The sequence below is a fragment of the Solanum verrucosum genome, unplaced genomic scaffold (assembly GCF_900185275.1).
Source record: "Solanum verrucosum unplaced genomic scaffold, falcon-dt-bn FXZP01000261.1, whole genome shotgun sequence".
Lineage (NCBI taxonomy): Eukaryota > Viridiplantae > Streptophyta > Magnoliopsida > Solanales > Solanaceae > Solanum > Solanum verrucosum.
Genome location: NW_026019969.1, coordinates 5,425,782 through 5,452,267, shown reverse-complemented (window position 1 = coordinate 5,452,267; position 26,486 = coordinate 5,425,782). Strand labels below are relative to the sequence as shown.

Sequence of the window (26,486 nt, the reverse complement as noted above, 5' to 3'; positions counted from 1 at the left end):
GTATATGTATATAGTAGAACAAAATATTCACTGTGGTGAAGTAAATGGAATAAAGAGATAATATGTTGAAATAACAATATATTGTATTACGTTGAAAATATTTTATATGTTTAAATTTTCTCTATCTTTTATAGGAGTACTAATTTTCTATTCAAACTCTGATATCGTCAAAACAAAATTGATTTTTTTTATTATGTCCTTATTATTATATTTGCTTATTATAATTTTTTAAACATTAATTAAATATTTATAAGATTTATGAAAAATGAAACATACAAAAGTTATGAATAATATTTAATATTAAAAAGTTACAAGTAAGATGAATAGAATGAGTTATAAATAATTCAAATGTATAATTTTATTAGACATTAAATGTATTACTAATTATGCATTGATTTTATTTGTAAAATAAATAAATAAAAATAAGGGGTGAAAATACAAAAAATGAACAGAGAAAATATAAAATTGGTGACTACATAAAAATTATAAATACATTTCAAAGCAAAAAGAACGGTGACGAAAACAAATTGTTACATGCGCAAAAAATGGCATCATGAAAATAATATTTTATTTTTCAATTACTTTTTTATAATTATAATAAAAATGAAACTCCTAATCATCATAATTTTTTTTGTTGTTGTTAAAACGAGATAATTATATTATTTTTGCTTCATAACAAAGAAAAAGTAGAATAATAAAGGATCAAATGATTAGCATTGACAATATAATACATTTAGCTAAATTATTTATACAAATCAAAATTTAGAAAATTCTAGCAAAAGTAACTAAGTTGCTAATACAATTCAAAGTGAAAAAATAATCTCTAATTATGCTTCATTTTTTTTTCCTTCTATCATCTTCCTTTGCAAGTAAATCCGTCATCATGTTTGATCCATATGTCAAACTCTTCATTATATGCAACCAACTGAATAAAAAAAATGATATACCAATTAAAAATAATTATGTCAAAAGAAAGAACGAAATTTAAACTATATGTAATATATTTGTATATTATCTATTCAATAGTACTAACAATACTAAATAATAATTATTTCTTGAAATCTAATAAATATTATAATCAAACTATATTATATCCGAAAAACTAACTATTAGAAAGAGCAATTGCATACAGACAAAACATTGTTAAGAATTACAGAGATTTTTTTAATCATACTTGCTTGATGAATGATACTACAAACATTAAAAAATATTAAGAAAGCATGTCTAAGTACATAAAAATAAAAAGAAAGACTTGAGAATGACTTTGTATGTGAATCTTCATGAAAATAAATATGAATATACAGACAAAATAGAGGAAATGAAAAAATAAGGACTTGAGAATGATATATTTATTAACTTCATGTACTTTTTTTTGTTACATGTTAGTTTCATTCACAAACCAAATACGAATTTATATAGACAAAAATAGAGGAAATAAAAAATAAAAATTTGCAATGAAATATTTTTTACCTTCATGTACTTCTTTTTTGTTACAAACAAACCAATATGATGAAAAGAGAAAGGATAATTGTGAATGTGAATCTTCAGGAAACTAATATGAATTTATAGGCAAAATAAAGGAACACCATAAGACATCATAAACTTACAAATTTAAGTTTGGAGGTTATGGACATAAAAATTATGAGAGTTATGAATATTATTAAAAGTAAAAATTAAGGAGGGGCAAAGTCATGGGTAATTTCCTTGTGAATAAATTAAAAAATAAAAATAAAAATACTTAAAATGTAAAAAAAATTATTATCGTTTTATGATTTGAAGTGAGATGAGAAAATAGAAAAAAAAACGTGGAGAGTTTTTTGTTGTAAATGTTCCTACATTAATAAACTATTTATTTGTATAAACTAAGTAATAGATTTTTACAATACAATAATTAATTTGAATTGAAAAAAAGACAAAAAAGATAAATTATGTTTCTCCTTTTATTATAAGTGAGACAAATAAATAAAAAAAGAATATGAAGAGTTTTTGTTATAAATGTTCCTCCATCAATAAAATATTTATTTGTAATAAATTTAAGTAATTTATTTTTATAATATAATAATTTTTTATTTAAAAAAAAAAAGCCAAAAAAAATAAGAAAAATGCTAAATGTAAATGGAGGCCATAAAGAGGTGTCACATCACCTTGTCTATGGTCCTCCTTTATATATATACTAGTGAAATAGGCCGCGCTTCGCGCGGTCATAAAATATCATTAGATACATAATTTATTTTTTAATACCTAAAAATCATGATTCTATGTATGTATTTAAGCATATTTAATGTTTTAAATACTAATAAGAACAATATTTAAAAAAAGCTTATAAAAAACCCTACGAAGAAATTATTATAAATTTTAGATATTATTTCCAATGATTTGAACTTTCACACTTACATGACAATTTTCTTTCATCACATATAACAAAATTTATCTTATTCTCTTCACTATAGCGGAGGAATATTGTCTAGCATTTCTAAAAAACTGGGGCTCACATTCCCTTGATTTAAAAAATATAACTAAATTTACTTTTAAAAGTTTAAACCTTTGAATTCTCACCAAAATGCATTATGCATGTTTATTTGTAGAGTTGTAACTACTAATGGAAAAAAACATATTAAATCAACAAACGTTACTTCCATAGCTCCATGCTACTTCTCAATAAACATTCACTACCCTAATAATATATGTAATATCAACAACAACATGAAACATTGATAACTGTCACAAGTAAGTTAACATTTAATTTGACGTGTGTGATAAAAAAATAAAAAATAAAATGTAAATTTTGATCCTAAGGAAAAAAATAGACAACGTAACTAACAAAACATTACCTTCCTAGCTCCATTATATTACTTTTCAATAAAAAATTGCTTTTTACATAACAAAACAACATAAAGCATTGATAATCGTCATAAGTAAACTAATAACTATATAAGTAACTGCTCAAATCCAGAATAAGATTATAGTCCTAATAATACAAAGAAAAGATAAGTAAAAATCAAAAGGAGATGAAGCAAACATATAAGGACAAAATTCTATGTATCTGAGCAAGAAATATAAGTAAAAATTAGAAGGAGATGAAGAAAACATACAAGGAAAAAATTCTATGTTTCTGAGCAAGAAATAATGCAAAGGGTAAAAAATGGTTTCTAGACTTTATTAGTTTTAATTCAGGGTAAGTGTGAATGTTTAATTATTGTATTGGTGAAATTACAAATTACAATTGCAAACTAAAATGAAGAAAATAAAATCTCTTCAGGTTGAGTTGTGAATATCTTGCTTCCTTTAAGGTGATTCAAGTCTATTGCAATAAAAAAAGTTCAGGGGTCCAACATAATCTTCTTGGCTTATCTCCTCCGAGATACAACAACTTATTCACAATGTATAAGTCAACAAATTTTGGACAAGAGTTGAGTCCAAAACTCTACAAAAGAACATATTTCTTTTAAATTTTGGACAAGAGTTGAGTCCAAAGCTTTACAAAAATAACACATTTCTTTAATTACTAATAAGAACTCTCTTTTTGACCAATTTTTATGCACTTTATATTTTCTTGTACACAAAATAAAGTAAGACTATCACTATTTATAGATGAAAAAGTCTACCTTACAATATATAAAAATAATATGAAAAAGTTATGAATAGTCTAAATGTTACATAAGATGGATTGATAAAGAAAGGCATATAATGCCATTAAGGTGCCAAAACAATTGTTGCACAATTATGACTCTCTAAATGAGAGTTAACGTGCCAAAGCAATTGTTGCACAATTATGAGAGAAATGTAACCTAAGACACTAAAAGACACTCTAAATGAGAGTTAATAAGGCATGCAATGACACCAACGGATAGAAGTAGTGCAACAGGCACAATATATATATATATATATAGATTTTGGGGGTTATGAAGATTAAACTTTTCAAGATATTAAAAATAAAATAAATAAATAATGAAGGAAAAAATGGTCAAAAAAAAAGGAGAAAATAGATAAATATGAATGGAGGCCATAGAGAGGTGCCACATCATCTTCTCTATGTTTCTCCTTTATATATATATATATATATATATATAGATTTTAGCCATTTAAGAATTAAAATTTCAGATACAAAAGGACCCGTTTGGCCATAGATTTTTCAAGTAATATTTGGGGGAAAATTTGGCAAATAGTGTTTGTCCATACAATTTGTCATTATTTGGCAAATATTTTTGGCAAATATTTTTGGCAAATATCTCAAATTCCCAAATACTAGTTTTTTCTAGTATTTGGGCCAAATCTCATTATTTGGGATCTTTTAAAAATTGAAATTTACACCAAACTTTTATCTTTTATAAAAACACCCTCTATAGTAATTGTTTGCGTTGTATTACATAATTTTTTTACGTGAATACCAAAATAGTGATGAAATATTCGGTGAATATGAAAGTGATGATATGATTATTGATGAAAATGATGAACAATCGGCTCAGGGTAACAAAGTCGCGTGCTTTGTCTACTTCATGATGTATGGAATGATGCTTGTTTCACTCACTCCAAACTACCACATTGCTCCAGTGTCATGGACACTACTTGTTATTTGTTGCAACAAAGATTCATTTGACTTGTAATACAAACTTATGGTTAGGTTTGATAGTTTTTAAAACTTATGGGTATAAATCATATTTTTCTAAAAAAGTGAAATATGCTTCTCAAATACTATGGCCAAACACAATATTTTATTTTTTGTACAAAATTTGTCAAGCAAGCTTCATGTTTAATTATGATTATGTGATTCGTTTAGGCAAAATACGTTACAGCATACGCCACTCATAATTGTTATAAACGTGTGCCACACACATGACATAATATTTGTGGGTATAATCAATATTATGACTTTAATTTTAATATCACCTCTTATGAACAACAAATGCATTTGTTGATGGCCAACGGTGGAACGATTGATAACATTACTCTTGATAACTAGAGAAAATCAAAGGAGGCGGCGTGCAAAAAACATAATGTGTGAAAATAAATATAACTAAAGTCAATTTTCCCTACAATGAGGAAGGAAAGTCATATGGATGTCTTGTCCATGTTATACCTAAAGGGGTAGTTTGGTACAAAAATTAATCATGTAAGGATTTATAACACAATGATTAGTATTGTATGAATTAGTAATACATGAATTATTTTTTATCAAATGTTTGGTTCATTATTTTCTACCTAATCTCGTATTTGGTTTAAAACTTTACAAAAGCAATTTCTTTTCACCTATATCCTCGAATTATTATGAAATTTTTTATTTTGTATAATTTGGTCAAGATAGATAAATGTCAGACATTATTTTTTTTTATGGCCTTCTAACTAACTATAGTAAAAGAATAATTTTATCGTCATGTTTGCTAATTTCCCACTTGAATTATTTTAGGATAAATATTTGTCATCTTAATTAATTGATCACTCATAAAGCGTCAATTTTCAATTTAAAAAAAGACAGACCATCTACTTAAAAATCGAAAAGACGGTAAACAATAGCAAAATATAATAAATCATCCACGTTTACACAAAACATTGCAAGTTGTAGTTTTGATATATATACAATTTTATATATTGTTTAAACAATTAATAATTAGAAATCCGCATATATATTATCAAATAATATCAATTAAGATTACAAACGTAATGTGATCCTATACTTTTAAAAAAAAATAAAAAAATGTAATGAAGTATTTCATTTTATTTTTTTATCATATAAAAAAGACTAGGGAGACAACGAATTTTCGAAAAAATGATAGTTTGGAAATGGTTCTCTTAATTATTTTTCTATGGGATGTACAATTTTGTAAAGTATGAAATTCTAGGATTCTAATACCATGTTAGTGTACAAAAGAGAAAAAATCTTTTGACTACTTATAAATTGAATAGGAAAAAATGGCTTCTTTAAATTTCTAATATGGAAAAAATAAAAACTTTCTTATAAAAGGCAAAAAATAAAAAATAAAATCATTAGTGCTCTCCAAAATTATCAATTCTCATGTGATCAGGTTATATTATTGTAATTTTCAGTCTAAGAATGACTAAATTCTTACAAGAATTAATATTAAATGAAATGTTTATTTTGTCCATTACTTACCAACCTTTTCCCCTTCTAACATCATGATTAAGAAATACACTTTTACATAATGTAAAGAAAGTATCTTTTTAATAACATGATAAGAAAGTATAATTTTGACACTTTCTACAAGATGATAAGAAAACATAATTTTTTAGTATGTAAAAAAGTATTCTTTCTATAACATGATAAGAAAATATATTTTTACTGCAAAAAAATATCTTTCCTACACCATAATTAGAAAATATACTTATCATTGAGCTATCAAACATTTAATCAAAATTGGATTGATTTTGTAAGGATTTCCTTAAAATGCTTCCCTATTTTGTAGTACTATCATCAATGAGTTTGAAATCTCTCTTTAATAGAATAATAACAAAGATCCTCAAATTATAAAGCAGCACATTAATGTTTATAAAAAAAGGAAAGTAAAAACATATTACCATTAACAAAACAAAATAAGAATTATGAACGTTGATAATCATATATTATATAAGAACATTAATGTTTATTTTTCATAAAATCGAGCAAATAAAAAAGACGTGCTTAATAAATAAAAAGAAGTTTTTTAAACAGGCACGGAGAGGATACGTAGGAAGGTCAAAGGAGTCGTGTAAAGCAAAGAAGGAGCCCATCACCATCCAAATCAGTCCACCTTAGGATATGGCACGTGGAAAATGCAAGAAAAACAAAATCATTTTGGCTATCATGTTTAATTTCTTCAATCTTCACCATAACAACTTTTTTTGTCTTTCTTCAAATCTTTTATTTTTTCAAGAAAGAGGATTTCAAAATTAAATTACATATCTTGTTTAATAAAAAATAAAAAAAATAAAAATTATAAATCACAATAATTAACGCTTAAAAATATAAAGACAGACCAGAGTAATTAGGATCAAAAGATCCAAAATGGATATAAGTTAAAATCCTTTGGTATATAATCACATATCACACGTCCCAAGAAGACCCATCATAGGACCCCACACCACCCGTATCACCCTTTTAAGTACTTATTATTACTATATTTTCATAGCATAGGAGTTATAGCCGCGTTCAAAGCCACCTACTTTTTTTTTTTTCTCACAGACGTGTTTGTTAAAAGATCAATTATTTTCAAATTTGTATAAAGGTAGAGTGTTCAATTTTGATGTGGTAAATACAATTCTTGATTATAATTTGTATAGTTTTTTAGAAAGAGAGAGAGGAAATGTCAGCTGATCTGGAATCTATATCAGAAGCGACTTCTGGAGCCATTGGAGCTCTAGTTAGCACTACTATCTTGTACCCTCTTGACACCTGCAAAGCTAAGTACCAAGCAGAGGTTCAAGCTCATGGTCTCCGTAAATACAGGTTTCTTGTTTTTTTTTTCATCTCGATTACCTACTTTTCTCTGATCATGGGATTTCTTGTTTTTGATGTTTGATCAGATTTTTGGTTGTTTTGTAGAAATGGGCAATTGATTGTTTCTTTTTGTACGATTGTTTTGTGGAGAAAAAAAAACATGATTTTCTATATAGGGGTGGGACTGGATCAACCAAGAATCCTTGATTGATAATTAAAATTTGGATCTTGAAAAAGGGACTTGTGCTTCAGATTGATCAACTGAAATTCATGTGGTTTTTTCAAGAATAAAAGTGAATTTTGTCTTTGGAAAAGCTTCCATGGCTTAATTTAGATATTCACCTTTTAAAAATGTTTCTTCTGCAAATCATCACATTATTCCCTTGCCTTTTTGGCTAAAAAGGCTTTCTTTCTACAGAATACTTATTTTGTAGTGAAACTTTTCGAAGTGATTTTGTCGGTAGACCTATTAAAGTTCTAGCCTTTAAATTTCAATTGCTTAGGTAAGAGTTTCCAGTGTTTGAGATCTACAGGGAAAGAAAGGGATGCCCCAAAATTTCCCAAGTTATCAGGGTTAATGTATAACAATGGTTTGTTCTTTGAAGTTTGTAAGAAAATTTACAGCATTGAAGGAGGGTGGAATAGTCTGGGAATTTCTGTAGGAATCGACTTCTGTGAGAACTGAGTTATACCAGAACTCCCAACAACTTTGGGCATAAGTCAAAGGAAAAGTCCATTGCAGAGATTCAGTAGACCTTGTTAGCTAAGAGAGTTTTTCAAATACAGATATGAATTTTCGTCTGCAGAGATTCTTAAGAGTTGCATCAGTAGGAGTTAGTCTTCATCTTTTCTTGCCGATTAAGAGTAAACGTCCATAATGTGTGAGATTAGCTGTGTTGTTGGAATTATCTATGTTAACCTCATAAGTCATAATTACCTATGTTGCATCTTTTGTTGATCCCAGGATCCGCAAAAGATTTCACTATTTTCTTGACTTTGTATTCTCTACTGAAACTTTATTGGCATGGTGGGGAATTGAGGTATTGCCTTCGTATAGATGTCCAGCCTTTAGAGTTTCCAGGCAAGAAGGTTTTGTCATTATTGTGCAAAAAGCAGTGTGGCTACAATGCTTGGTCATCAAATTTGCAGATGTCCAATCCGAAGAAATCTTGCTTAGTCGATTAAGAAAATTCCCTAATTCTGAGTAGACCAAACCGATAGGGTGCATGAGCTTTCTATTGCATCTTTTGCTTATATTAGAAAGTCTAAAAGTATCTCTACCTCCTCTGGTTCAGGGTCATTAGAGAGGCTTTAATTGATTGCAGACCTTTAGTTTAGGCAGTTCCATTTTAGAAGGGAATATTTTGAAAGCACACGATTTCTTGATTGAAGATGTCATCTCCTCTATTTTACAACTTTTAGTATGAGGAATAAAATTTCCTTTGTATTCTCATGCAAATGGAGTGCATGATTCATGGACTTGGAGATTTTTTGTGCAAACCCTTCATGTGATAACACTGTTCTTCAGGGCGTCTCATCATTATTACTTCTTAAATGATAGTAAATTTTTTCGGTTAGAAATCATCTGTTTTTTGTTTACCAAGATGGCTGATTGAGCTTATAGGCTAGTTTACTGTAATGAGTCCCACCTAAATGCCAAGTTTAAATCTCATTACTTACTACTCAGTTATCAACAACTGATTTGAATATTGATTTTGAACATGACTGACCGCTCCTTCGAAATTTGGAATTTATAATGAAGTCTGGGACTGAGATTCCTTTAGTTTCTTTTACTGTGTCTCTTTTTCCAATTGTTGATCTCATTGAAGTGAAATAACACATCTAGAATTCGTACATTGCACATCCTTTCAGATAATGTGCTAATAGTTCTATTTGAATACACATGTTTTTGGTACCTCTTCCACTGTGTCTGTTAGAACATAGAGTATTATGCTTTTCCCGACATTGCTAATTTTGTCACTGATTCATTTTTGCCTTTCTGCAGTAATCTCTCTGATGTTCTGGTGGAGGCAATATCAAAAGGTAAGATACTGTCACTGTACCAAGGTCTGGGAACCAAGAACTTGCAATCTTTCATTGCGCAGTTTGTGTATTTCTATGGATATAGCTACTTTAAGAGACTCTATTTGGAGAAAAGTGGTTCCAAATCCATTGGAACAACAGCCAATTTGCTAATTGCAGCTGCAGCTGGCGCTTGTACAGCCATAACAACTCAGGTAAGAAGTTTGTATGATTGCATTTGATTAGTATCTTGTTAAGTGACTTATTGGAAAGAGAAGAGCTTACTTTTTTTTATAGCACTTGCATGTTGTGAGAAAAATACAGCCTAAGAGTGTGTTTTGAAGACGTATTTTATGATCAACAGCAAATGCTTCTTGAGGGACAAGCAAGCATTTTGTTCTTTTGGCTATGGTAAATGCGGTAGTGCCTATCTAGTTGTTTCCAACTGAGGAGGGAACTAAGAAAAGAAATTATTTAGACGTTGAAACTAGTTTTATGCATCTTTCAAATAATACGTGTCCTCAAATTTCCCCCAAGGAAAAATTGCAAAATTTTGGTTGCGCCTTAGAAGCAGGGCTCCTAATCTCAATCCTGCAACATAGACCAGTAAAAATTAATGGAGCGACTTTCCAGGTTGTTCATAGCTGCCCATTGCAAAAGATGTAATGCAACTCTCTCAATTTAAGATTGTAGCTCTAAACACTAAATTTCTCAAATGTTTAATCACGGAGTGTGACAAGGTCATGACTTGTGTATGATATAAGGGTTTTCTGTATTAAGAATTGAAAATGTAGGCACATGAGCCAAAAACTCATTGTCAAATGTCCATGGTTCTTACTCCAATTGTTTGACATAAAATTCCACGAATATTTACGCCAAAAGCTCAATTGGATTCTGATGTTAAGTTATTTGATGTTCTTTAGCCACTGGATACTGCTTCCTCAAGGATGCAGACAAGTGCATTTGGGAAATCAAAAAGCCTTTGGAAAACACTTACAGAAGGTAGTTGGAGTGAAGCATTTGATGGCCTTGGGATTTCTTTACTATTGACATCCAACCCTGCCATTCAGGTACTTAAATATTTTCTTGTAAAATTGAAGAAGTGTCTAGTTGCACTAGTATACATATTTGATTTGATTAGATGGAGCCTTGTGAATTCAAGTAATGTTATTATATGTGAAGCCACAAATTTCTACTGATTGACGGTAGAGTATATGCTAAAATAGATGTTTATGTGATGTAGTATACAGTTTTTGATCAACTTAAACAACGATTGCTGAAAGATAAAGAGAAGACAACAGAGAAAGGCACATCATCGCCTGTTGTACTTTCTGCATTCTCTGCTTTTGTATTAGGTGCACTGTCAAAGAGCATAGCCACTGTTCTAACCTATCCAGCGATCAGGTTGGATTTCTTTTAACTTCTATCATGGATTGACATTATTTCAGATCCAATTTAAGCCTTTTAACATTAACCTAAAATCAGGTGTAAGGTGATGATTCAAGCAGCAGACAATGACGAGGATAAGAAGGCTGAACCTAAATCAAGTAAGACAATCAGTGGTGTCATATGCTCTATCTGGAAAAAAGAAGGATTCTTGGGTTTCTTCAAGGGATTACATGCTCAAATCCTCAAAACAGTGTTAAGCTCTGCATTGCTTCTAATGATCAAGGAAAAGATCTCTGCCACAACTTGGGTCCTCATACTTTCACTTAGGAGATTTCTGCTGCTCAGGCAGAGAAAGCTAAAAAGTGCTTAAATTGTGATCATTTAAGCTGAGTCTGTGTGAAAAAAAAGGCTTATATGAGAAATCAGAAGAAGAAAGGGAGTTCATTGCAAGGTTGCAGTCTAAGTAGTTAGTTCCAATTACAGTCTGCAAGGTGCTCTAGCAGAATGATGAATTTAAGAGAACAATATGATAGTTTTTGGTCTTCTTAGAAGAGAATAATTTGACTAAGATTTTTTTTTTCTTCTTTTGATAACGTTAGAATAATCTGGTTAAAGAATCTCTTTTTAGTTACTCTGGAACAAGTCTTTAGAAGAAATATTGGGGTTTTACTTCTGGTGGCAACATGATTGCACCTACTTTCAAAGCTCATTGTGATATCTTCTTGACTTTGGATTCTCGTTAGCATTTACTTGTCCAAGTATTGTGGAACCAGGAGAAAGATACAATTTTATTACGTATATTCAAACTATATTATTGGATTTATTTAAAGTCAGCGAGTCTGGGAGATCTCTATTACTATTTAATATGTGTTTTTCTTTGTTCTATATTACAGAGGGACTATGTTTAAACACAACGCTTCGGCTTCATCGTCTCACTTAATTTGTACAACTAAAATTAAATGCCGCTGGCAAGTCAAAGAACAGTTTTTGTATCACCACCAGTATAGGGCAATTATAATATGTATCACAAAAATGTATACATAATCCATCGATAAAAACCACAACTAGGTATACATTTTTGTGATGCATATTATAATTTATCCTTTAACCTTTTCTCTTTGAAACAAATTTTCCTTATCATTTCCTTTTTTCTTTCTTCCAAAATTTCTACAAGAAAATGAGGAACGAAAGCCGAATGAGAACATTCGTGACTAATTTACACTATGAACAGATTTGGTTTTATTCATAAAAATAGAGCAAATATAATTCATGAGAAATTACTCTTTTAAATAATTTTAGAATTGAATAACGTTAGCCTCGAGTTTAATATTTGTTTGTAGTTTAACTTTAAAGGAAAAAAAATAGATTATTGTCTAGTATTTACAAAAAATTAAATATCTAACCTTTTCAAATGGTAATTTTTTTTAAGTTTACTCAGACATAATTTTTAAATCATGATCTAAAAAAAGTCACAAGTGAAATAATAATAAATCAATTTCCAAATGGGCACAAATTTCACTACATAAAAACCTTAGGAAAGTAGGGACCCATAACCCCAACCCAAAATTCCAAGATCCACCACCCCTTACCTGAAAAAACCAACCAAACAAAACCCCCAAAATAAAAAAATAAAAGGGAAACAAATAGAAAGAGTTTGGGGGAGGATCACAGATCTGTGTCTGAGACTGAGCTGAAAGAACAAATTTGCATATATACACACATAAAAATCTCCTTCCTTCGTTCTACAGAAAGGAAACGAAGATGATGTCCAGCAATTACACCGCAATTGATAGTCAGAATGTTTCAGGATCCGTTCCTGTAAGTTTTTTCTCAATTTTTCTAATTTTTTTTCGGTTTCATTGAATTATTCTTCTAGCCGTTGTTCAGATCTAATTGTGTTTTTACTTGAATATTGCAGGCAGCTGCAGATCCACCTGGTCAAGTTGCCGTCAAATTCACTGGTAATGTCTTCACATTTTCAACAAAATCATAGGTTTTTTTTTTGGATCATATTGAATCAGTTTTGAAATTTTGGACTTAATTTGTGATTGCAGAGTCGAATTTGCAGACATTTCCACCTTCCAGTTCCCAGGGGAAAATCTCTGGTGCTTCTGGACCTCCACGTGATGCTGATGGTATCTGCTCCTAATTTACTGATATACTACTATTTTTATTTATGAAAGTAAAAAAAAATATAAGTAGTATGTAGTTTTCAGCTAAATTCAGCTGAGTTTTCTGCAAAAGAAAGAATAAAGGGGTAAAAGGAAAAAGAAGCAGGATTCTTTAGAATTTAGACATATACGTATTAGAGCTAGTGCAGCTTGTAGGTTTGATTCTAGATCTTTGAAGTTGGTGATATGACACTTGTATCTGGTAAGGGTCTAGCCGTCTAGGCACGTTCTGATGCTAAAGTTGAGTTTGCAAACATTTCCTATTCTCAAGTATATTCAATTCCGCACCCAAGGGTGTTACCCAGGGGCGGATTTACCATTCGGTGTTTGTATTATATCATTGGTTGCTTCATCATGTCATGCTTGGATTAACATTGAGGTTGTCCACGATACGGTTCTTGCACCAGCGGTAATACATGCTTTACCTAACCTTATGTATTTAAGATGTCATCAATAGAATCAGAATCGTAATAACACTGACATTGACAACATCTTTGACCTTGATATGATTTGAATTGTTAACTTGACAGCTGAAATGTTTTAATCACCAAAGGATAATGGACGTTATTATATTTGTCAACAATGTTTCGAATTTACTGGCGAAAAAATATTCTCGACTGGCATCTTTTACTTGGTGCAAGTTCATATGCCTATAGATATCCATGGTGGAAAGTGGTGCTTTAATTGTTCTTGGAGGTTTGGTCTGGAGATGTTCCACCTAAAATGGATCAATCTTTGTTGAACAACTTTGGCTTGACCAACCTACGCTTAAGTGGGTACAAAACAATTATCCTTCAAAACGGGATGTAATTAGAATAGAAGAGTTGGAGAGATGTTGGCATGCTACTGGTTAGAAGTGACAAAGTGGGGAAGATCTGTAAATTTCCCAAGAAACTGCCAGGTTAAATTAGGAATGCAAGTTTCTTGAACAAAACAAGTTAGGCGTAGCGCTAGTTCCTGCTTCAATCTGTTTTTAGTAGCGCCAGTCAAAATCAATTTTTTGGAGGTTTTTCTGGAACAGTGAGCAATTCAGTCCTGATGTTGCTTTGTGGAGATTAAAAGTGGTAAAGAAGGGAAATTGATTTATTAGCTAATGAAGTTTTTAAAGAAGTCTTGTTATGGAAGATCTTGATAGTGGGCAAGACACTACAAATAGTGGGGAGATCATTCATCAGAATGGGAAAGAACTCGTTTGCTAGTAGTCTAGTTACTATATGATACATTAGAATCACTGGAAAGAACTTGTTTGCTTATACAAGTAAATACGAATACAATTTGGTGTGAACTATAAGTCAAAATGAGGTGAGGAAGAAATCGTTTTTCCAGAATAAAAATAGGAAAATAAGGAAATTCCAGAATGGGTTTCGAGGGGTTGCAGTAATGTGGTCACATTTACTCTAGGTATACCTAATTCCTTACAGGTTTTATCATCTGGTGTTCCTTCATATTGATTATTGAGTTATTTATTATCTTCAAAAAGATAATCTCTCAAAGCTTTAACTGAAGGAAGCTGCAAGTCATGCTATTCTGTCCTTTTCGTTATGTTAGCAAATATATTTTTCTTAGTTTAAGTTGAATTTACTTTTATTCTCTTTTTGTTTAATAATTATAATTTGTTGTTGTAGATTCATTCTCTAAACCAGTATCTGGTTCTGATGAGCCCCAGCAGAGTGGTTGGTTTCGCGCTTTCACTATTGCTGCTTATAAGCCCTATTTTGATGTTGATACCTCGGATGTTCTTGAAAGGATAAAAGATTCACTCCTTCCTTTCACGGGGTCCTTTTCGGAGAAGACTGCCGATAAGCCAGACTTGTATGCTCCGTGTTCTTTCATTTTCTGTTGTTTATTGAATTAGCATTTATTCTCGTATATTATTCTGAATTATAGCTCTTGAGAACTTATCACTAGTAGTTGTTTCCTGGAAATATAGATTTTTAGGTTTTTGCCATTTTTTTGATAAGGTAGGGTGTGACCATTATAAAATGGCATTTATATTTTTTTATCCCATTCACTTCCATCAGTTCTCTGCCCTTGGTATTTCTCGTTTCTAAGAGAACAAGAATGCTTCTTCCCCCCGTTGACATTTCTCTTCTTGAATATTATTGTTCTAATTTTTATTTTTTATATTTTAGGTGGCGATTCCCCTCAACGAGTATCCCTTTCTGACTATTCCTTCCTACAATATTCTTATTGATCAGATATTTAGACCTTGATTTTTTTCCTCCCTTGGAGACATAAAGTGACTAAGAGGCATTTACTGGTTCACATTGTTGCCACTACTGCCTCTCTGTACGGCTTTAGCCCCACTTTTACCTGTTCTGTGAGTAAGAAAAAGCTTGTTCAGAACTTGGCTGTAGGAAAGTTTTGCTAAAGGGTGCAATGTAGGAAGAGAAACAATGTTTGCAAACTTTGTATCTAAACCAGCCTAAACTTTTGCTAGATGCTTATGCAGCCATTATCTGCACTGCATTGTGTCCTTTAAGATATCATCAGTGCATTTTTCAATTGTTTCCATATTTTCGAATTTCTCTACCATAACTATACAATTTTTTTATTTTAGGTATGGCCCGTTCTGGATATGCAGTACCTTGGTTTTCGTTGCGGCTTCCATTGGTACATTTATCACCTATATAGCACACAAGCTACAGAACAAGGAGTGGAACTATGACATCAACCTTGTCACTTGGTCCGCGGGATTATTCTATGGTTATTCCACTATAGTTCCTCTTTGCTTGTTTCTAGTCCTCAAGTACTTCTCTGCCCCATCTGGCCTCGTTCAGCTGCTGTGCCTTTATGGCTATTCCCTTTTTGTCTTCATTCCAGCATTGGTAAGTTTTATGTAATTGCCGGATACTTTGTTGAACTTTTGGAATCCTGTTACTTGATTAATCATTTCACACTCATTTAAAGTTTGGCATTAGGATCCATACTAAGATCTATGGCTACTCTGTTTACAGTGTCTGTCTCTTGTTCCCTGGGAGATAGTGAGATGGGTGGTTGCTGGTGTAGCTGGCTTCATGTCTGCCACATTTGTTGCTCTTAATCTGAAACACCACATAGCATCGGCTGGCGAAAGGTGGTTCCTCATTGTGGCTGCTATCTTCCTGTTGCAACTTGCTCTTGCTTTGGTACTGAGGGTTTACTTATTCAACGTTACAGTATAGCTATGAAACTATTGAAATGTATCTAGGATCGGTTTGAATTATGTCATATTAATCACAGAGAGAGCACACTGTTCTTCGTATCAACTTGACTGGAAGTGTGGCTTGGTCATTGAAACGGAACCGTATTCATTCATTTTTGACAATATACAATAATATAGTTTCACTTTCAGGTAAAGGTTTCGTTCTCAGCTTGTGGTCCTCTTTCCCCCTTTATCTTAAGGTGTATGTCAAAATCTTTGGTCGTGTCCTCATAAGTAGGTTTGAAAATGTTACACTTTTGAGCTTAAATAGTAGTCTTGATGTTCCAGGGATCAATGATTTGGTCAAGCATTTGTGTTTAGTGTCGAGATTCCACCTACAAGATATTCAAAGCATGCGGAAATACTTTTGCTTGCGATGATGACCCTTGAATGACCAAATTTCAATTTTTTGCCTTCCTTTTCTTACTTTGGTTGCTCCTTTTGCGGGCAACATTAGATTGTGATGATTAGTTACTATTTTCTCAACTCTTGCTGCTGCACTCCTTAATACTACTACTCTTCATCTCAAGAAAATACATGTATGCAAATTCAATTTACCAAATTGACGTATAAACTTTTGCATATGTCAATGGAGTATATATTTTTAGAATTTAGAAAGACCCTCGAATCTTTTTAAGTCACCAAGTTCGCTAAGACAAAGGAGACAACTACTGCAAACTATTTTTGCCAGTTGGCATATAGGAAGATCATAATCTCAAAGTTTAAGCTTATACATTATACAACACGTGTAGTGATCGTATCGTATCTTCGAGTTCAACCAATGTGTCATTAAAGGCAGTACTTTCTAATTTCCATGTTTATACTTGAATATGTCTTGATATCTTCATTACATATACAACGACAAAGGTTTTCTTTCTTCTTTTTATGGACAAATAAAATAATGAGAGTGGGAATGCAGTTTAATCACGCTAAGCCAAGACTCAATTAGCAACTTACCTAGCGGCTAGTAGTTTCAAATCTTTGAATAGATATAGAGATGATTTTATTGCCGCCCAAAAACATCATACTCGTTTATGTTATAATCGTTTAAAGAGCTGACAATAACTTTCTTCCCCGAAAATCATAGTAGAAAGGACATTTTCTCCGGGCATATTTCAAAAGTATCTAAAGAATTTTCAAAAAATAAAGAGGGCGGCTACTCACCACGCCAACCTCAAATGGCTCATCTAGATGCTACGCCTCTAACTCTAAGTGCTCATTTTCCAATAAGTTTAGGACAGTAGAGATATTAGCTAAGTAAGAAAATTAGGCATTAGTAAAAGGGAAAAAAACAAGTTGCCCAAACACAAAAACCCGTCATATGAATTGGGATGGGAAGGAGTAGATTTAATAAATCAAGAAGGCTGTCTGTTAACTTGTAACTTGTTAATATAAAAAAAATCCCAAAGTACCAAAACATATATAAGTCAGAAAAATTCAAGAAATTAGTACTCATATATAGTATAATCAATTAACCTATTGAAGAAAGAGTTAAGCTTTAGAGGAAAAAGCATAATCAACTTGATGCAAATGAAAGAGTACCAATAACTCATTTTACTATAGTATATAAATTAAAATTTAAACAAAACGTCACAAGATTTTATGGTCGGAAGAGACAGAGAGAGATGATAATTTAATAGTACAAATCTCTACTTTTAAGAGGGGTTAGAACAAAAGAAGAAACAAAAAATGGTATTAAATCAAGGAAGAAGCCTAACTCAAAACAAAACAAAACGCTAAAGATGCCTTTTATGAAAAATGTGTTGTTTCTTCAAAGGCAAGAACCCTTTTGATTATGAAATCAAAGCCATAAAGTACTTTAACATATTTTTCTCCGTCTGATTCTCGTGACACACTTTTCTTCTTAGTCTTAATGACATAATTTATAGCCATATAAATATCTTAGACTTGTTTTAAATCACAAATTTTGAAATTCTTTTTTTCTTTTTTGAACTTTGTAATAAGTCTAACGATGCCTCATAGATTGAGACAGGTGAGAGTAGGTGACAGTCAACACAAGAGCTAAATTAAGTTGTACTATACCTAGAAATTTGCACAAACATTAGGTTTTGGCCTTTTAGACTTTATGGAAAGATACTAAGCTAGAGTCAAGTTAGATCCTGAATTTAAGGTATGTGGATTTTTACCTAAAAGCTTATAGAAAAAGCCTATTGGTAGAAATTTCTAAGAATTTTAGCAATCACTGTTTGTGCTGACATTACATTTTGTCATCATCCATACTTCTCCAAGCATGTAACTTGTTTAAAATTACTAAAGGAAAGAAAGTATTCAACCAAATCCCTTTGTATATATTGACTAATTACTTCACACTTTTCACACGCACACACATTGTTTAATTAGAAAGCTACTACCATGCAGCTCCCTCAAATATATATACTCATTCACAACATTTAATCTTTTCTCACTTGGTTCATTAGCCATATCTTTCATTTTTTTCTCAATACAAAATATATCAAGCAAGAGAGACAGTGAGAAGAAGTTCATTAAAAAGGCCATGCTTGCCAGAACAAGTATCGTACTTATTTTAATGATCTTTGTGACGATACAACAAGATGTTTTGGGAGGTCGCGGGTACCTGATGGAGCAAGATAACAACAACATTAATATGGAAGATAATGCACAAAGTCCTGTAGCTACTACAAGGAGCATCAGCCACATTATTGGAGATGATGAAGGTGGTTTTGTTGCATATGTCAATAGAGAAGTGCCCTCATCTCCTGATCCCTTGCACAATAGATGAGCAAATTAAAGAAGAGATAATATATAGTTGTATATATATAGATAGATCATTGCACTCACTAGGTACTTGTTACCTCCTACCAGCATAAATGACACGGGTAACTCAAGAAATTAAATAACCATTTGTCATATTTTGTTTCTGCTAGGATTTAAGTCCTACTTCCATAGAGCTCATCAGATCATTGGGTGCGAGTAATATTCTTATATTTTGTATGTTAGGAAAAAGAATTGGTATGATCAGAGATGCTTCATAACCCCTTGCATGAAAGATAGAAACATGAATTGCTCTTGTGAAACATTGTCATTTTTATAATAATGGCCAAAACACTCAGGAGTTCCTTTGTTTTTTTAGTTTAATTAAGGAGAAATTACTGCCTTTTCTTGTAATCAACATCTCTGGAAACCCCTTGAGATTTCAGTATGAGTTTTTTTTTTTATTCTTTCATTAGTTTAATTAAATTGTGAAACCTGCTTTCATTTACCTATTTCCCACTCGTGTGAATGTTCTCCCTTTTCTCAAGTAGAATTCATATTATTGTGTAATTCATGTAGGGTCATTTGTGGAGTGTATAGAGTGGTGAACATTGAACAAGACTTTGAAGCTTGGAGAATAAGTCTAAAACATCTATTAATTATTGACTTCAATAGTAGGAGAATTAAATAATTGCCTTTTTCCTCATTAATTTGACTAATAATTGTAGTTGTGATTTTCATGGGGATGTGACTAATAAACTTGTAGAAAAAGATAACATTATTATGCACACGCGTTGAAAATTAACCTCATTGTAGGACCCTTTTATCACATGGATTAAGGAATAATTAGGTCCTACATTGAATTACTTCTAAAAGCAACTATGCGTTTACTTCAATTTCCTCTCATTTAATTTTTAATATTCAACTTTAGGCTCCCTTCTGCGTATATCAATTTGCCCTCTGAAAACTGGTAGAACCAGAGATTTGACAGGACATGTATCAATGTACATATATCTATAATATTCTCAAAAACTTGTTTGTCACATAAAGCAATTGTTTCTCAAATATGTTGCAAACACATTAGCAGAATTCCATTGATAATGAGAAGGCAATGTAAAGCTACCACAATCTGCAACAATTTGTCGGATTTTGAACTTTTTATGAATAAATCAAGGTTAATCTATTACTATGCTAGCTTAATGAGTGATGAACTGATTTTTTAACAAGTGAAATATGTATCCACTTCAACAAGATGTTCGATAAGTTAAAACCATTTTATTTTTTATAAGATATAAGAATAAATCACAATATTACGAATAAACTTGAGAGAATGAACAGGCAACCTACTGTCATTCCACCATAATGGTAGTGTAGTCATGAGATTTAATTTCTCATATTACTAACCAGCCCATTACTGTAAAATCCCTCAATTCAGAAATTATTAGTGACAATTCCATCTACAGTAGGGATAACAACAAGATATAGGTTCAAAAAAGGTTTAAATAATCATGCAATTAACATCTGACAATACAGTAATATGAGTTAAAAAGCAATCTATCAACTTAAACCAAAAATGACATCAAGTGGGAGATAGCAATCTGCTTTTCTATGTCGATGACCCACTTTAAATAAACTGTTTTCTAATTCGTTTGTTACACTTCCAAATTCAAAACTGTCCTTGCCTTCATTCCCTTGTTCCTCCTCAGGACTCCTTATAAGGAGAATCCAAGTTCAAGAGAATACATGATTTAGCTCTTTTCACAATGGAAGTTTAAGTGTATAAGATTGGATAGATTATCATGCCTTTGACTTCTTTCCTTTAGCTTCTTTTGCTGGAGGGGCCTGGAAAGGCATGAATGTCTTCCCACCCATGTATGGTCGTAGAACCTCAGGAATTTCAACTCCATCCTCCCTCTGGTTGTTCTCAAGTATACAGCACATAGTCCTCTCTGTCGCTGTAAGGGTGGAGTTCAATAAATGCACATACTGCTTCGCTTGCTCATTACCCTAAGGAAACAATAAATGTCAAAGTAGTTCAAATTTGTGTGAAACAAAATATAAACATTGGAAACTAAAGTTGACTTGCACTGTTTGATAACACACTCTGAATATACACTAGTGAACTACCTTTTTCTGTCCAAACCGAATTTCCAATTTCCTCGACTGATAGTCTGTGCAGTTTGAGCAAGACACAAGCTCTCTATAAGCCGATGATGCAGGGTACCACCCTTCCAGATCATACTTCTTTGCTGCTGCATCATTCAGTGCGCCAGAAACAATAGCCACAATTTGGTAAGGAATGTTTAGCTGTGAAAAAGAAAAGCGATGTTTAGATTTCCTTGAAATCAGCCTAATGATAAATAATATGACTAAACAATAGTAAATGGCTAATACTTGACACAGTGAAACAGAATCCATTCCTGAGCTGCAAAGTCATTTCAGACTGGGTTTATTTCAATCAGCTAGTGGTCCATTAATAATCTTTTTTTAAAAACTGAGAAACACCAAGGGGATGGTTCGAAACTCAGTGGATAACAGGCCCACCCTTCTATAACCTTCTCAACTTAAATACTAGGTTTTTTTCTGCGGCAAGTCTTGAATCTGTTACTTGCACCTAACCCACACATCACAAGTTGCAGTCTTCCCGCTAGATCAAAGCCCTTAAAGAGGTGGCCCTATGGATCAAAGAGTTGGAATAGCAACCTTAGGAACCAATCCTTAAGGCAACAAAAGGTTAATTCTTACCTTCTACCTAAAAGCTTGACGTGCGAATTCACCCTATACATGTGCTACTGGGAGGTCGGACCTGGTAGGATTAGTCAGTTGTGCACAAGCAGGTCCTGACTAATAAAAACTATAAAGCAAAACAGTTTCCGGGACTATTTTCAAAAGAACTTCATTCTACAAATGGCCAATCAATTTGTAGCAATTCAATTATTCATTACCACTATATCTTAAAGAACAAAATTGCAGGATTTAACAGAATGAGTTGCTTAAACAAACAACTTTGATTTCAAAAGTAGCTAATTGCATATATATCTGAATACGGGATATTGGACAAAAGAAAGATTATTTCAAGAAAATAACTCCTGATGGTTTTGCATCGGTGTGTTCAAGAGGTTTAAACCCAGACAAAGTGACATTCTGATTCCAATGAGTACCTGCTAAATACAAATTGGTGTAATTTAGTCTGAAGGGGTGTAGCATAATTATGGAAGGTAGTGCTGCAGCGACCGAGTAACAATTTGTCACGTTCCTACCCAGTAAATAATTGAGGGACTTTGGTGACTCATTGAGTTAGAAATATAAATAGACCTTTGTCCTATCAATATTTCTTAAGCAGATTTAAAGATACTTCTTCTAACAGAAGCAATATCCCAGAAAAAGGAAGAGAAAATCAGACGTACCTGCTGAAAGAATTCCTCTGAGTTCTTAATCATCTCTTCATGCATGTCCCACGAGTCATTGCCATTTGGACTGGTTAAACAAAACTGTTCCACTTTCTCAAACTGATGGACTCTAAAAATTCCAAGTGTGTCGCGGCCATGTGAACCAGCTTCCTTGCGGAAGCATGACGAGTATCCAGCATACCTGGTGAATGGCATGGATGTTAGTCCATAAAAGCCAACTGGCAATAGAGGCAATAGAGGCAATAGAGGACACTGTTGGTGCCAGGTGTGTTACAATACCTTAACGGAAGCTGTGAAGGATGAATCCAGTCATCCAAATGATAAGCACACAGAGGTTGTTCAGCAGTGGCAATCAGATATTTGTCATCTCCTTCACCAGTGACCTATCAAAATAAAAGATAATTGAGGTATGCCTCACCACCAAGCCATCAATAATTTCAAACAGGAATTCAAATAATGCTAAGAATGTAGAGTTAATGTAAACCATAAATCATCAGGGATAGGGAAATTCTATTCTGATGTACATATTTTAGGGACTTTCTTGTCCATTAAATGAAATATCTTTTTCTTTAAAAAAAATGCAGAGTTACTGTCACTAATGAACAGTATATTGGTGATTTTTCATTCTGACACAACTCAAAAGGATCCTCCAAAATAAACCGACATTGTTTTCAAAAGGACTTTTGTTGCAGTTACAGTAACTAATTCATGGAATGGGCGGCACTATGAGTCTCTATTAACTCCATTCAGCACCATGTACCAATACATACGGGAAATTACCTTGTATAGTTCTTCATCAAACTGAGCTAACTGAGCACACTTTGCCATGATATCTTTCCTCATGAAGAACGGAGTCTGCAATGGCGTATATTTCCTCTTCTCCAGGAAATCAAGAGCAAAATTAATTAATGCTTGGTTAAGACGTACACCATCCCCTTTCAGATAGTAACCTCTTCCTCCAGCAACATTTGCACCTATATATTTTAAATACTTTGCATTAACTTGCAAGTCATATACCAGTGAACAAAAGAATACAAATTGAACAACAAAATTTTCAAGAAGGAAAAGGGTAAGAGGAACAATTTATCCTGAATATAGCGGGTTGACAGATAAAAAATAACGGATGGAAAATCAATTCCAGAATACAACATATGACCAAATAACTGTGAACAAAGCAAGCATAGAATGGGTAAATGCCAAAAAAAAGGCCAGTCTGAGAGAGGGAGAGAGAGAGAGAGAGAGAAGGCAGAGCAGCTCAGCAGTAAGCACCATGCTTTAAATAAGCAGACAACCATGGGCTTCTATATAAGTTTATTTGATATTTAATGCATGAAAAACTCTCATATGGTGTTTTTAAAGCAAGATGTCCTGTTCTCTAATACCCACATGAAAAACTCTCATATGGTGTTTTTAAAGCAAGTGCACTTAATAAATGCAAGATGTCTAATCCTATAGCTCAATATAGCCCTTACCCTTGGTTATGTCTGCAATTCCAAGAGCTTCCACGAGATCAACATGGTTTTTAAGACCCTTCTCAGTCCGCCTCTCTCCCCATGTTCGAACTACAGCATTATTTGCCTACAAAATAATCTTTGGTTAAAAGAGAAGTTCTTATTTTAAGCTCGCATATGTCACTAAAAAACAACAAAATCCACATACCTCATCATTACTAACTGGCACTGAATCATGCACAAGGTTACCAATGATTTCCAGCTTTGAATATAAAGCGGCTCGAGCCTCTTGTACTTCTGCCTCTTTCTTTGCAGTTAGTTGCTTGTTCTCTGCAGTGTCCTTAATTTTTTGACTTGCATCCTCACCAGACTTTATCAAAGGAAAATAACAGTATCAACACCAACATTGAACTTAAGAAAAACATACATGCTTGGTAATATTAAAAAGAAAACAAAGTCAGTAGCCAATGAAATAGGTAGAATTAACTTTAGTTGCTCAAGAATCAAGAACTAAAATATTCCAATATTAGCATTCGACCTATTTGAGTTCCGTAGAGCCATAAGTTCTAATAAAGGAGGATAATCGTGGTAGGTTGATAGCCAGCATAAAAATAGTCTTAACAACATGAAGATCATTGTAATATTATCTCTTATAATCCATCATTCCTCACCAGCATGAGGGACAGTCTCTTTGTCAAAAGAAGGAAAACACTTCTGCTTCTAACTATGGAATCAATAAACAATCTTTCTTTTTCGGTACAGAAACAAAGCTTTTACCCTCCATAATTCTTTTCATAACAAGAAATAAGGTTCAAACATTGGCTTTTACTTTCAGACTATAACAATAGAGAAGGACCAAACCTAACATTGGAACTGGAATATAGGGTCATCAATGACATATAAACATTAGAGAGACGTAGGTAATAAATATTATTCTACCATCTAATCTTCTACAGCTTTCAGACTTGCCAGTTGCCTAACCGGTACATTGCAATGCATGTTTACACTTGAAATTGAACAACTTCTTAGGTTCTCCTTTCAATTAGGTCCAAAATAAATGATGTGGTATACTGTAATCATAACGATGCCGGGTAGGCATGAATCATGCTGGTCGATGTGCTGAATTATGAGCTCTTATTGCAAGATATCAAACGATGTAAAAAGAACAATTGACAAGAAGAAAATGACAGATGAATTCAACAACTAAATAGAACACTCACAATTTTGAGCTTGGCAACTTCTTTGTTGATCTTGTTGAAATCTTTCCGCAAGTTATCAACCTCAAACTGGCCTGAATTATACACGAATCTTCATTAAATCACAACCTTTAATTTCCTCCACTGACATTAAGACACTAATTAATTATCAGTCTTTAACACTAAAAAAATTCATCAAAGCAACATTGCTATTGAAAGTAGTAGGCCAGTGCTGAAGCCATATTTACAGAGGAGAGTTCTCCACAACAAACAAAAGCCTAAAAACAATTAAAGTTGACCTATCAAAACTATTAAACATTATCCTATTTGCTAATATTGCTATTAATCTTTAGTATATATTTTCATCACACACATTAAGAAGCAGAATGACACACAAGATAGAGAATAGTCACCGAAATTTTACTGTGAAATGTAAATTGAAGAAGATAGAGATGACTTACGCTGACGCCATTCTTTGTCAAGTTGGATGACCTGATCGACAAGATCGACATCAGCAAACCGACGACGCTGGGATTCACGAATGATTTCGGGATTGTGTCCCTTGTCTTCTCTGAACAGATTTATGTCCAACATCTTCTCTGAAACTTACACAACTGAAACAAAACTAAATCAATTGGCAAGGAAAACAAAATCGATGTTTATAAAAAAGTTGAAGTTAAAAATGGAGATGAACCCAGAATTACCGGAGATGTGCTAGTCGAAGTCGAAGGCGGCGGCGGCGCAGGGTTTATGTGTTTGCCTTCCAAAGCCAGTATCCAAACAACAGTATGTACAAACGTTTTTAGAGAAAAAAAACCCTAAAATAGTCCATCATATTTTAACTTGGGTTAAAAATGATCCTGTAGCTTTAATAATCCATAATATTTGATGAAATAGTGTACTTTCATTCCTAAACCTAACCACCATAAGGTGTGTTGAGTTGAGATTTAATTATATTGAGAATAGATATTGTGGTAGTAAGGGAGTATTATTATTTATTTTTTTTTATGACAAGAGAAATCCGCAATTGCTATCCTTTGGGTGCGCGCATAGGGTAAAACCCCTGTCCTATGCAATAGCTTGCAAACCACATAAGAGAGATAACCCACACTAGGCAAGCCCGGTGCGACGAGTTCGACCTAGAAGGCAAACCCCTTGCTTACGCTGACAAGAGGTTTCGAACTTGAGACCTCTAACATGGAAGTCCCAAGCCCAAATCAATGGGCCACCCCGAAGGGTTAAGGGAGTATTATTAATTGACCATTTGATTTCTTATCTTAAGAATAATATTCATTACATAATTTCTAAGAAATCGTTGATACTATTAATAGAAAAGATTTGAAAGACATCGATATATTTTTATCATCTTCATTGTTTTATCATGCAATAGCTAACTCATTCCTATACTATTAGTCCATCATCTGACCGGGATTATTCCTATACTGATTACTAATCCTGATATAACTTATCCTTGGACTAATAACCAAACAAACGAAACTAC

General features: G+C 32.5%; 3 protein-coding genes across 4 annotated transcripts; 2 read left to right on the top strand and 1 right to left on the bottom strand.

Annotated features, from left to right (window-relative positions):
* Positions 1 to 7,138: 7,138 nt before the first annotated feature.
* On the top strand, positions 7,139 to 11,555 carry LOC125816037 (peroxisomal adenine nucleotide carrier 1-like). Its single transcript, XM_049495632.1, has 5 exons — positions 7,139 to 7,438; positions 9,435 to 9,666; positions 10,375 to 10,521; positions 10,695 to 10,855; positions 10,937 to 11,555. Exons 1-5 carry the CDS (start codon positions 7,296 to 7,298, stop codon positions 11,208 to 11,210), a joined length of 957 nt encoding a protein of 318 aa, XP_049351589.1. The 5' UTR covers positions 7,139 to 7,295; the 3' UTR covers positions 11,211 to 11,555.
* Positions 11,556 to 12,477: 922 nt separating this feature from the next.
* Positions 12,478 to 16,344, top strand: LOC125816040 (uncharacterized). 2 transcript variants are annotated; one of them, XM_049495635.1, is made up of 6 exons: positions 12,478 to 12,658; positions 12,759 to 12,801; positions 12,895 to 12,975; positions 14,637 to 14,823; positions 15,572 to 15,839; positions 15,969 to 16,344. In XM_049495635.1, the coding sequence occupies exons 1-6, from the start codon at positions 12,602 to 12,604 to the stop codon at positions 16,173 to 16,175; spliced, it is 843 nt and encodes a 280-aa protein (XP_049351592.1). In that variant the 5' UTR covers positions 12,478 to 12,601; the 3' UTR covers positions 16,176 to 16,344. The 2 variants fall into 2 exon arrangements, with proteins under 2 accessions (XP_049351592.1, XP_049351593.1); XM_049495636.1 differs by having other exon boundaries at positions 12,566 to 12,662; positions 12,763 to 12,801.
* A 4,020-nt stretch (positions 16,345 to 20,364) lies between these two features.
* Positions 20,365 to 25,725, bottom strand: LOC125816017 (serine--tRNA ligase). Its single transcript, XM_049495603.1, has 10 exons — positions 25,690 to 25,725; positions 25,447 to 25,599; positions 25,010 to 25,080; positions 23,998 to 24,159; positions 23,811 to 23,916; positions 23,119 to 23,312; positions 22,618 to 22,721; positions 22,336 to 22,519; positions 21,056 to 21,235; positions 20,365 to 20,935 (listed from the first exon to the last, which is right to left on the bottom strand). Exons 2-10 carry the CDS (start codon positions 25,577 to 25,579, stop codon positions 20,726 to 20,728), a joined length of 1,344 nt encoding a protein of 447 aa, XP_049351560.1. The 5' UTR covers positions 25,580 to 25,599; positions 25,690 to 25,725; the 3' UTR covers positions 20,365 to 20,725.
* Between the last annotated feature and the right edge of the window lie 761 nt (positions 25,726 to 26,486).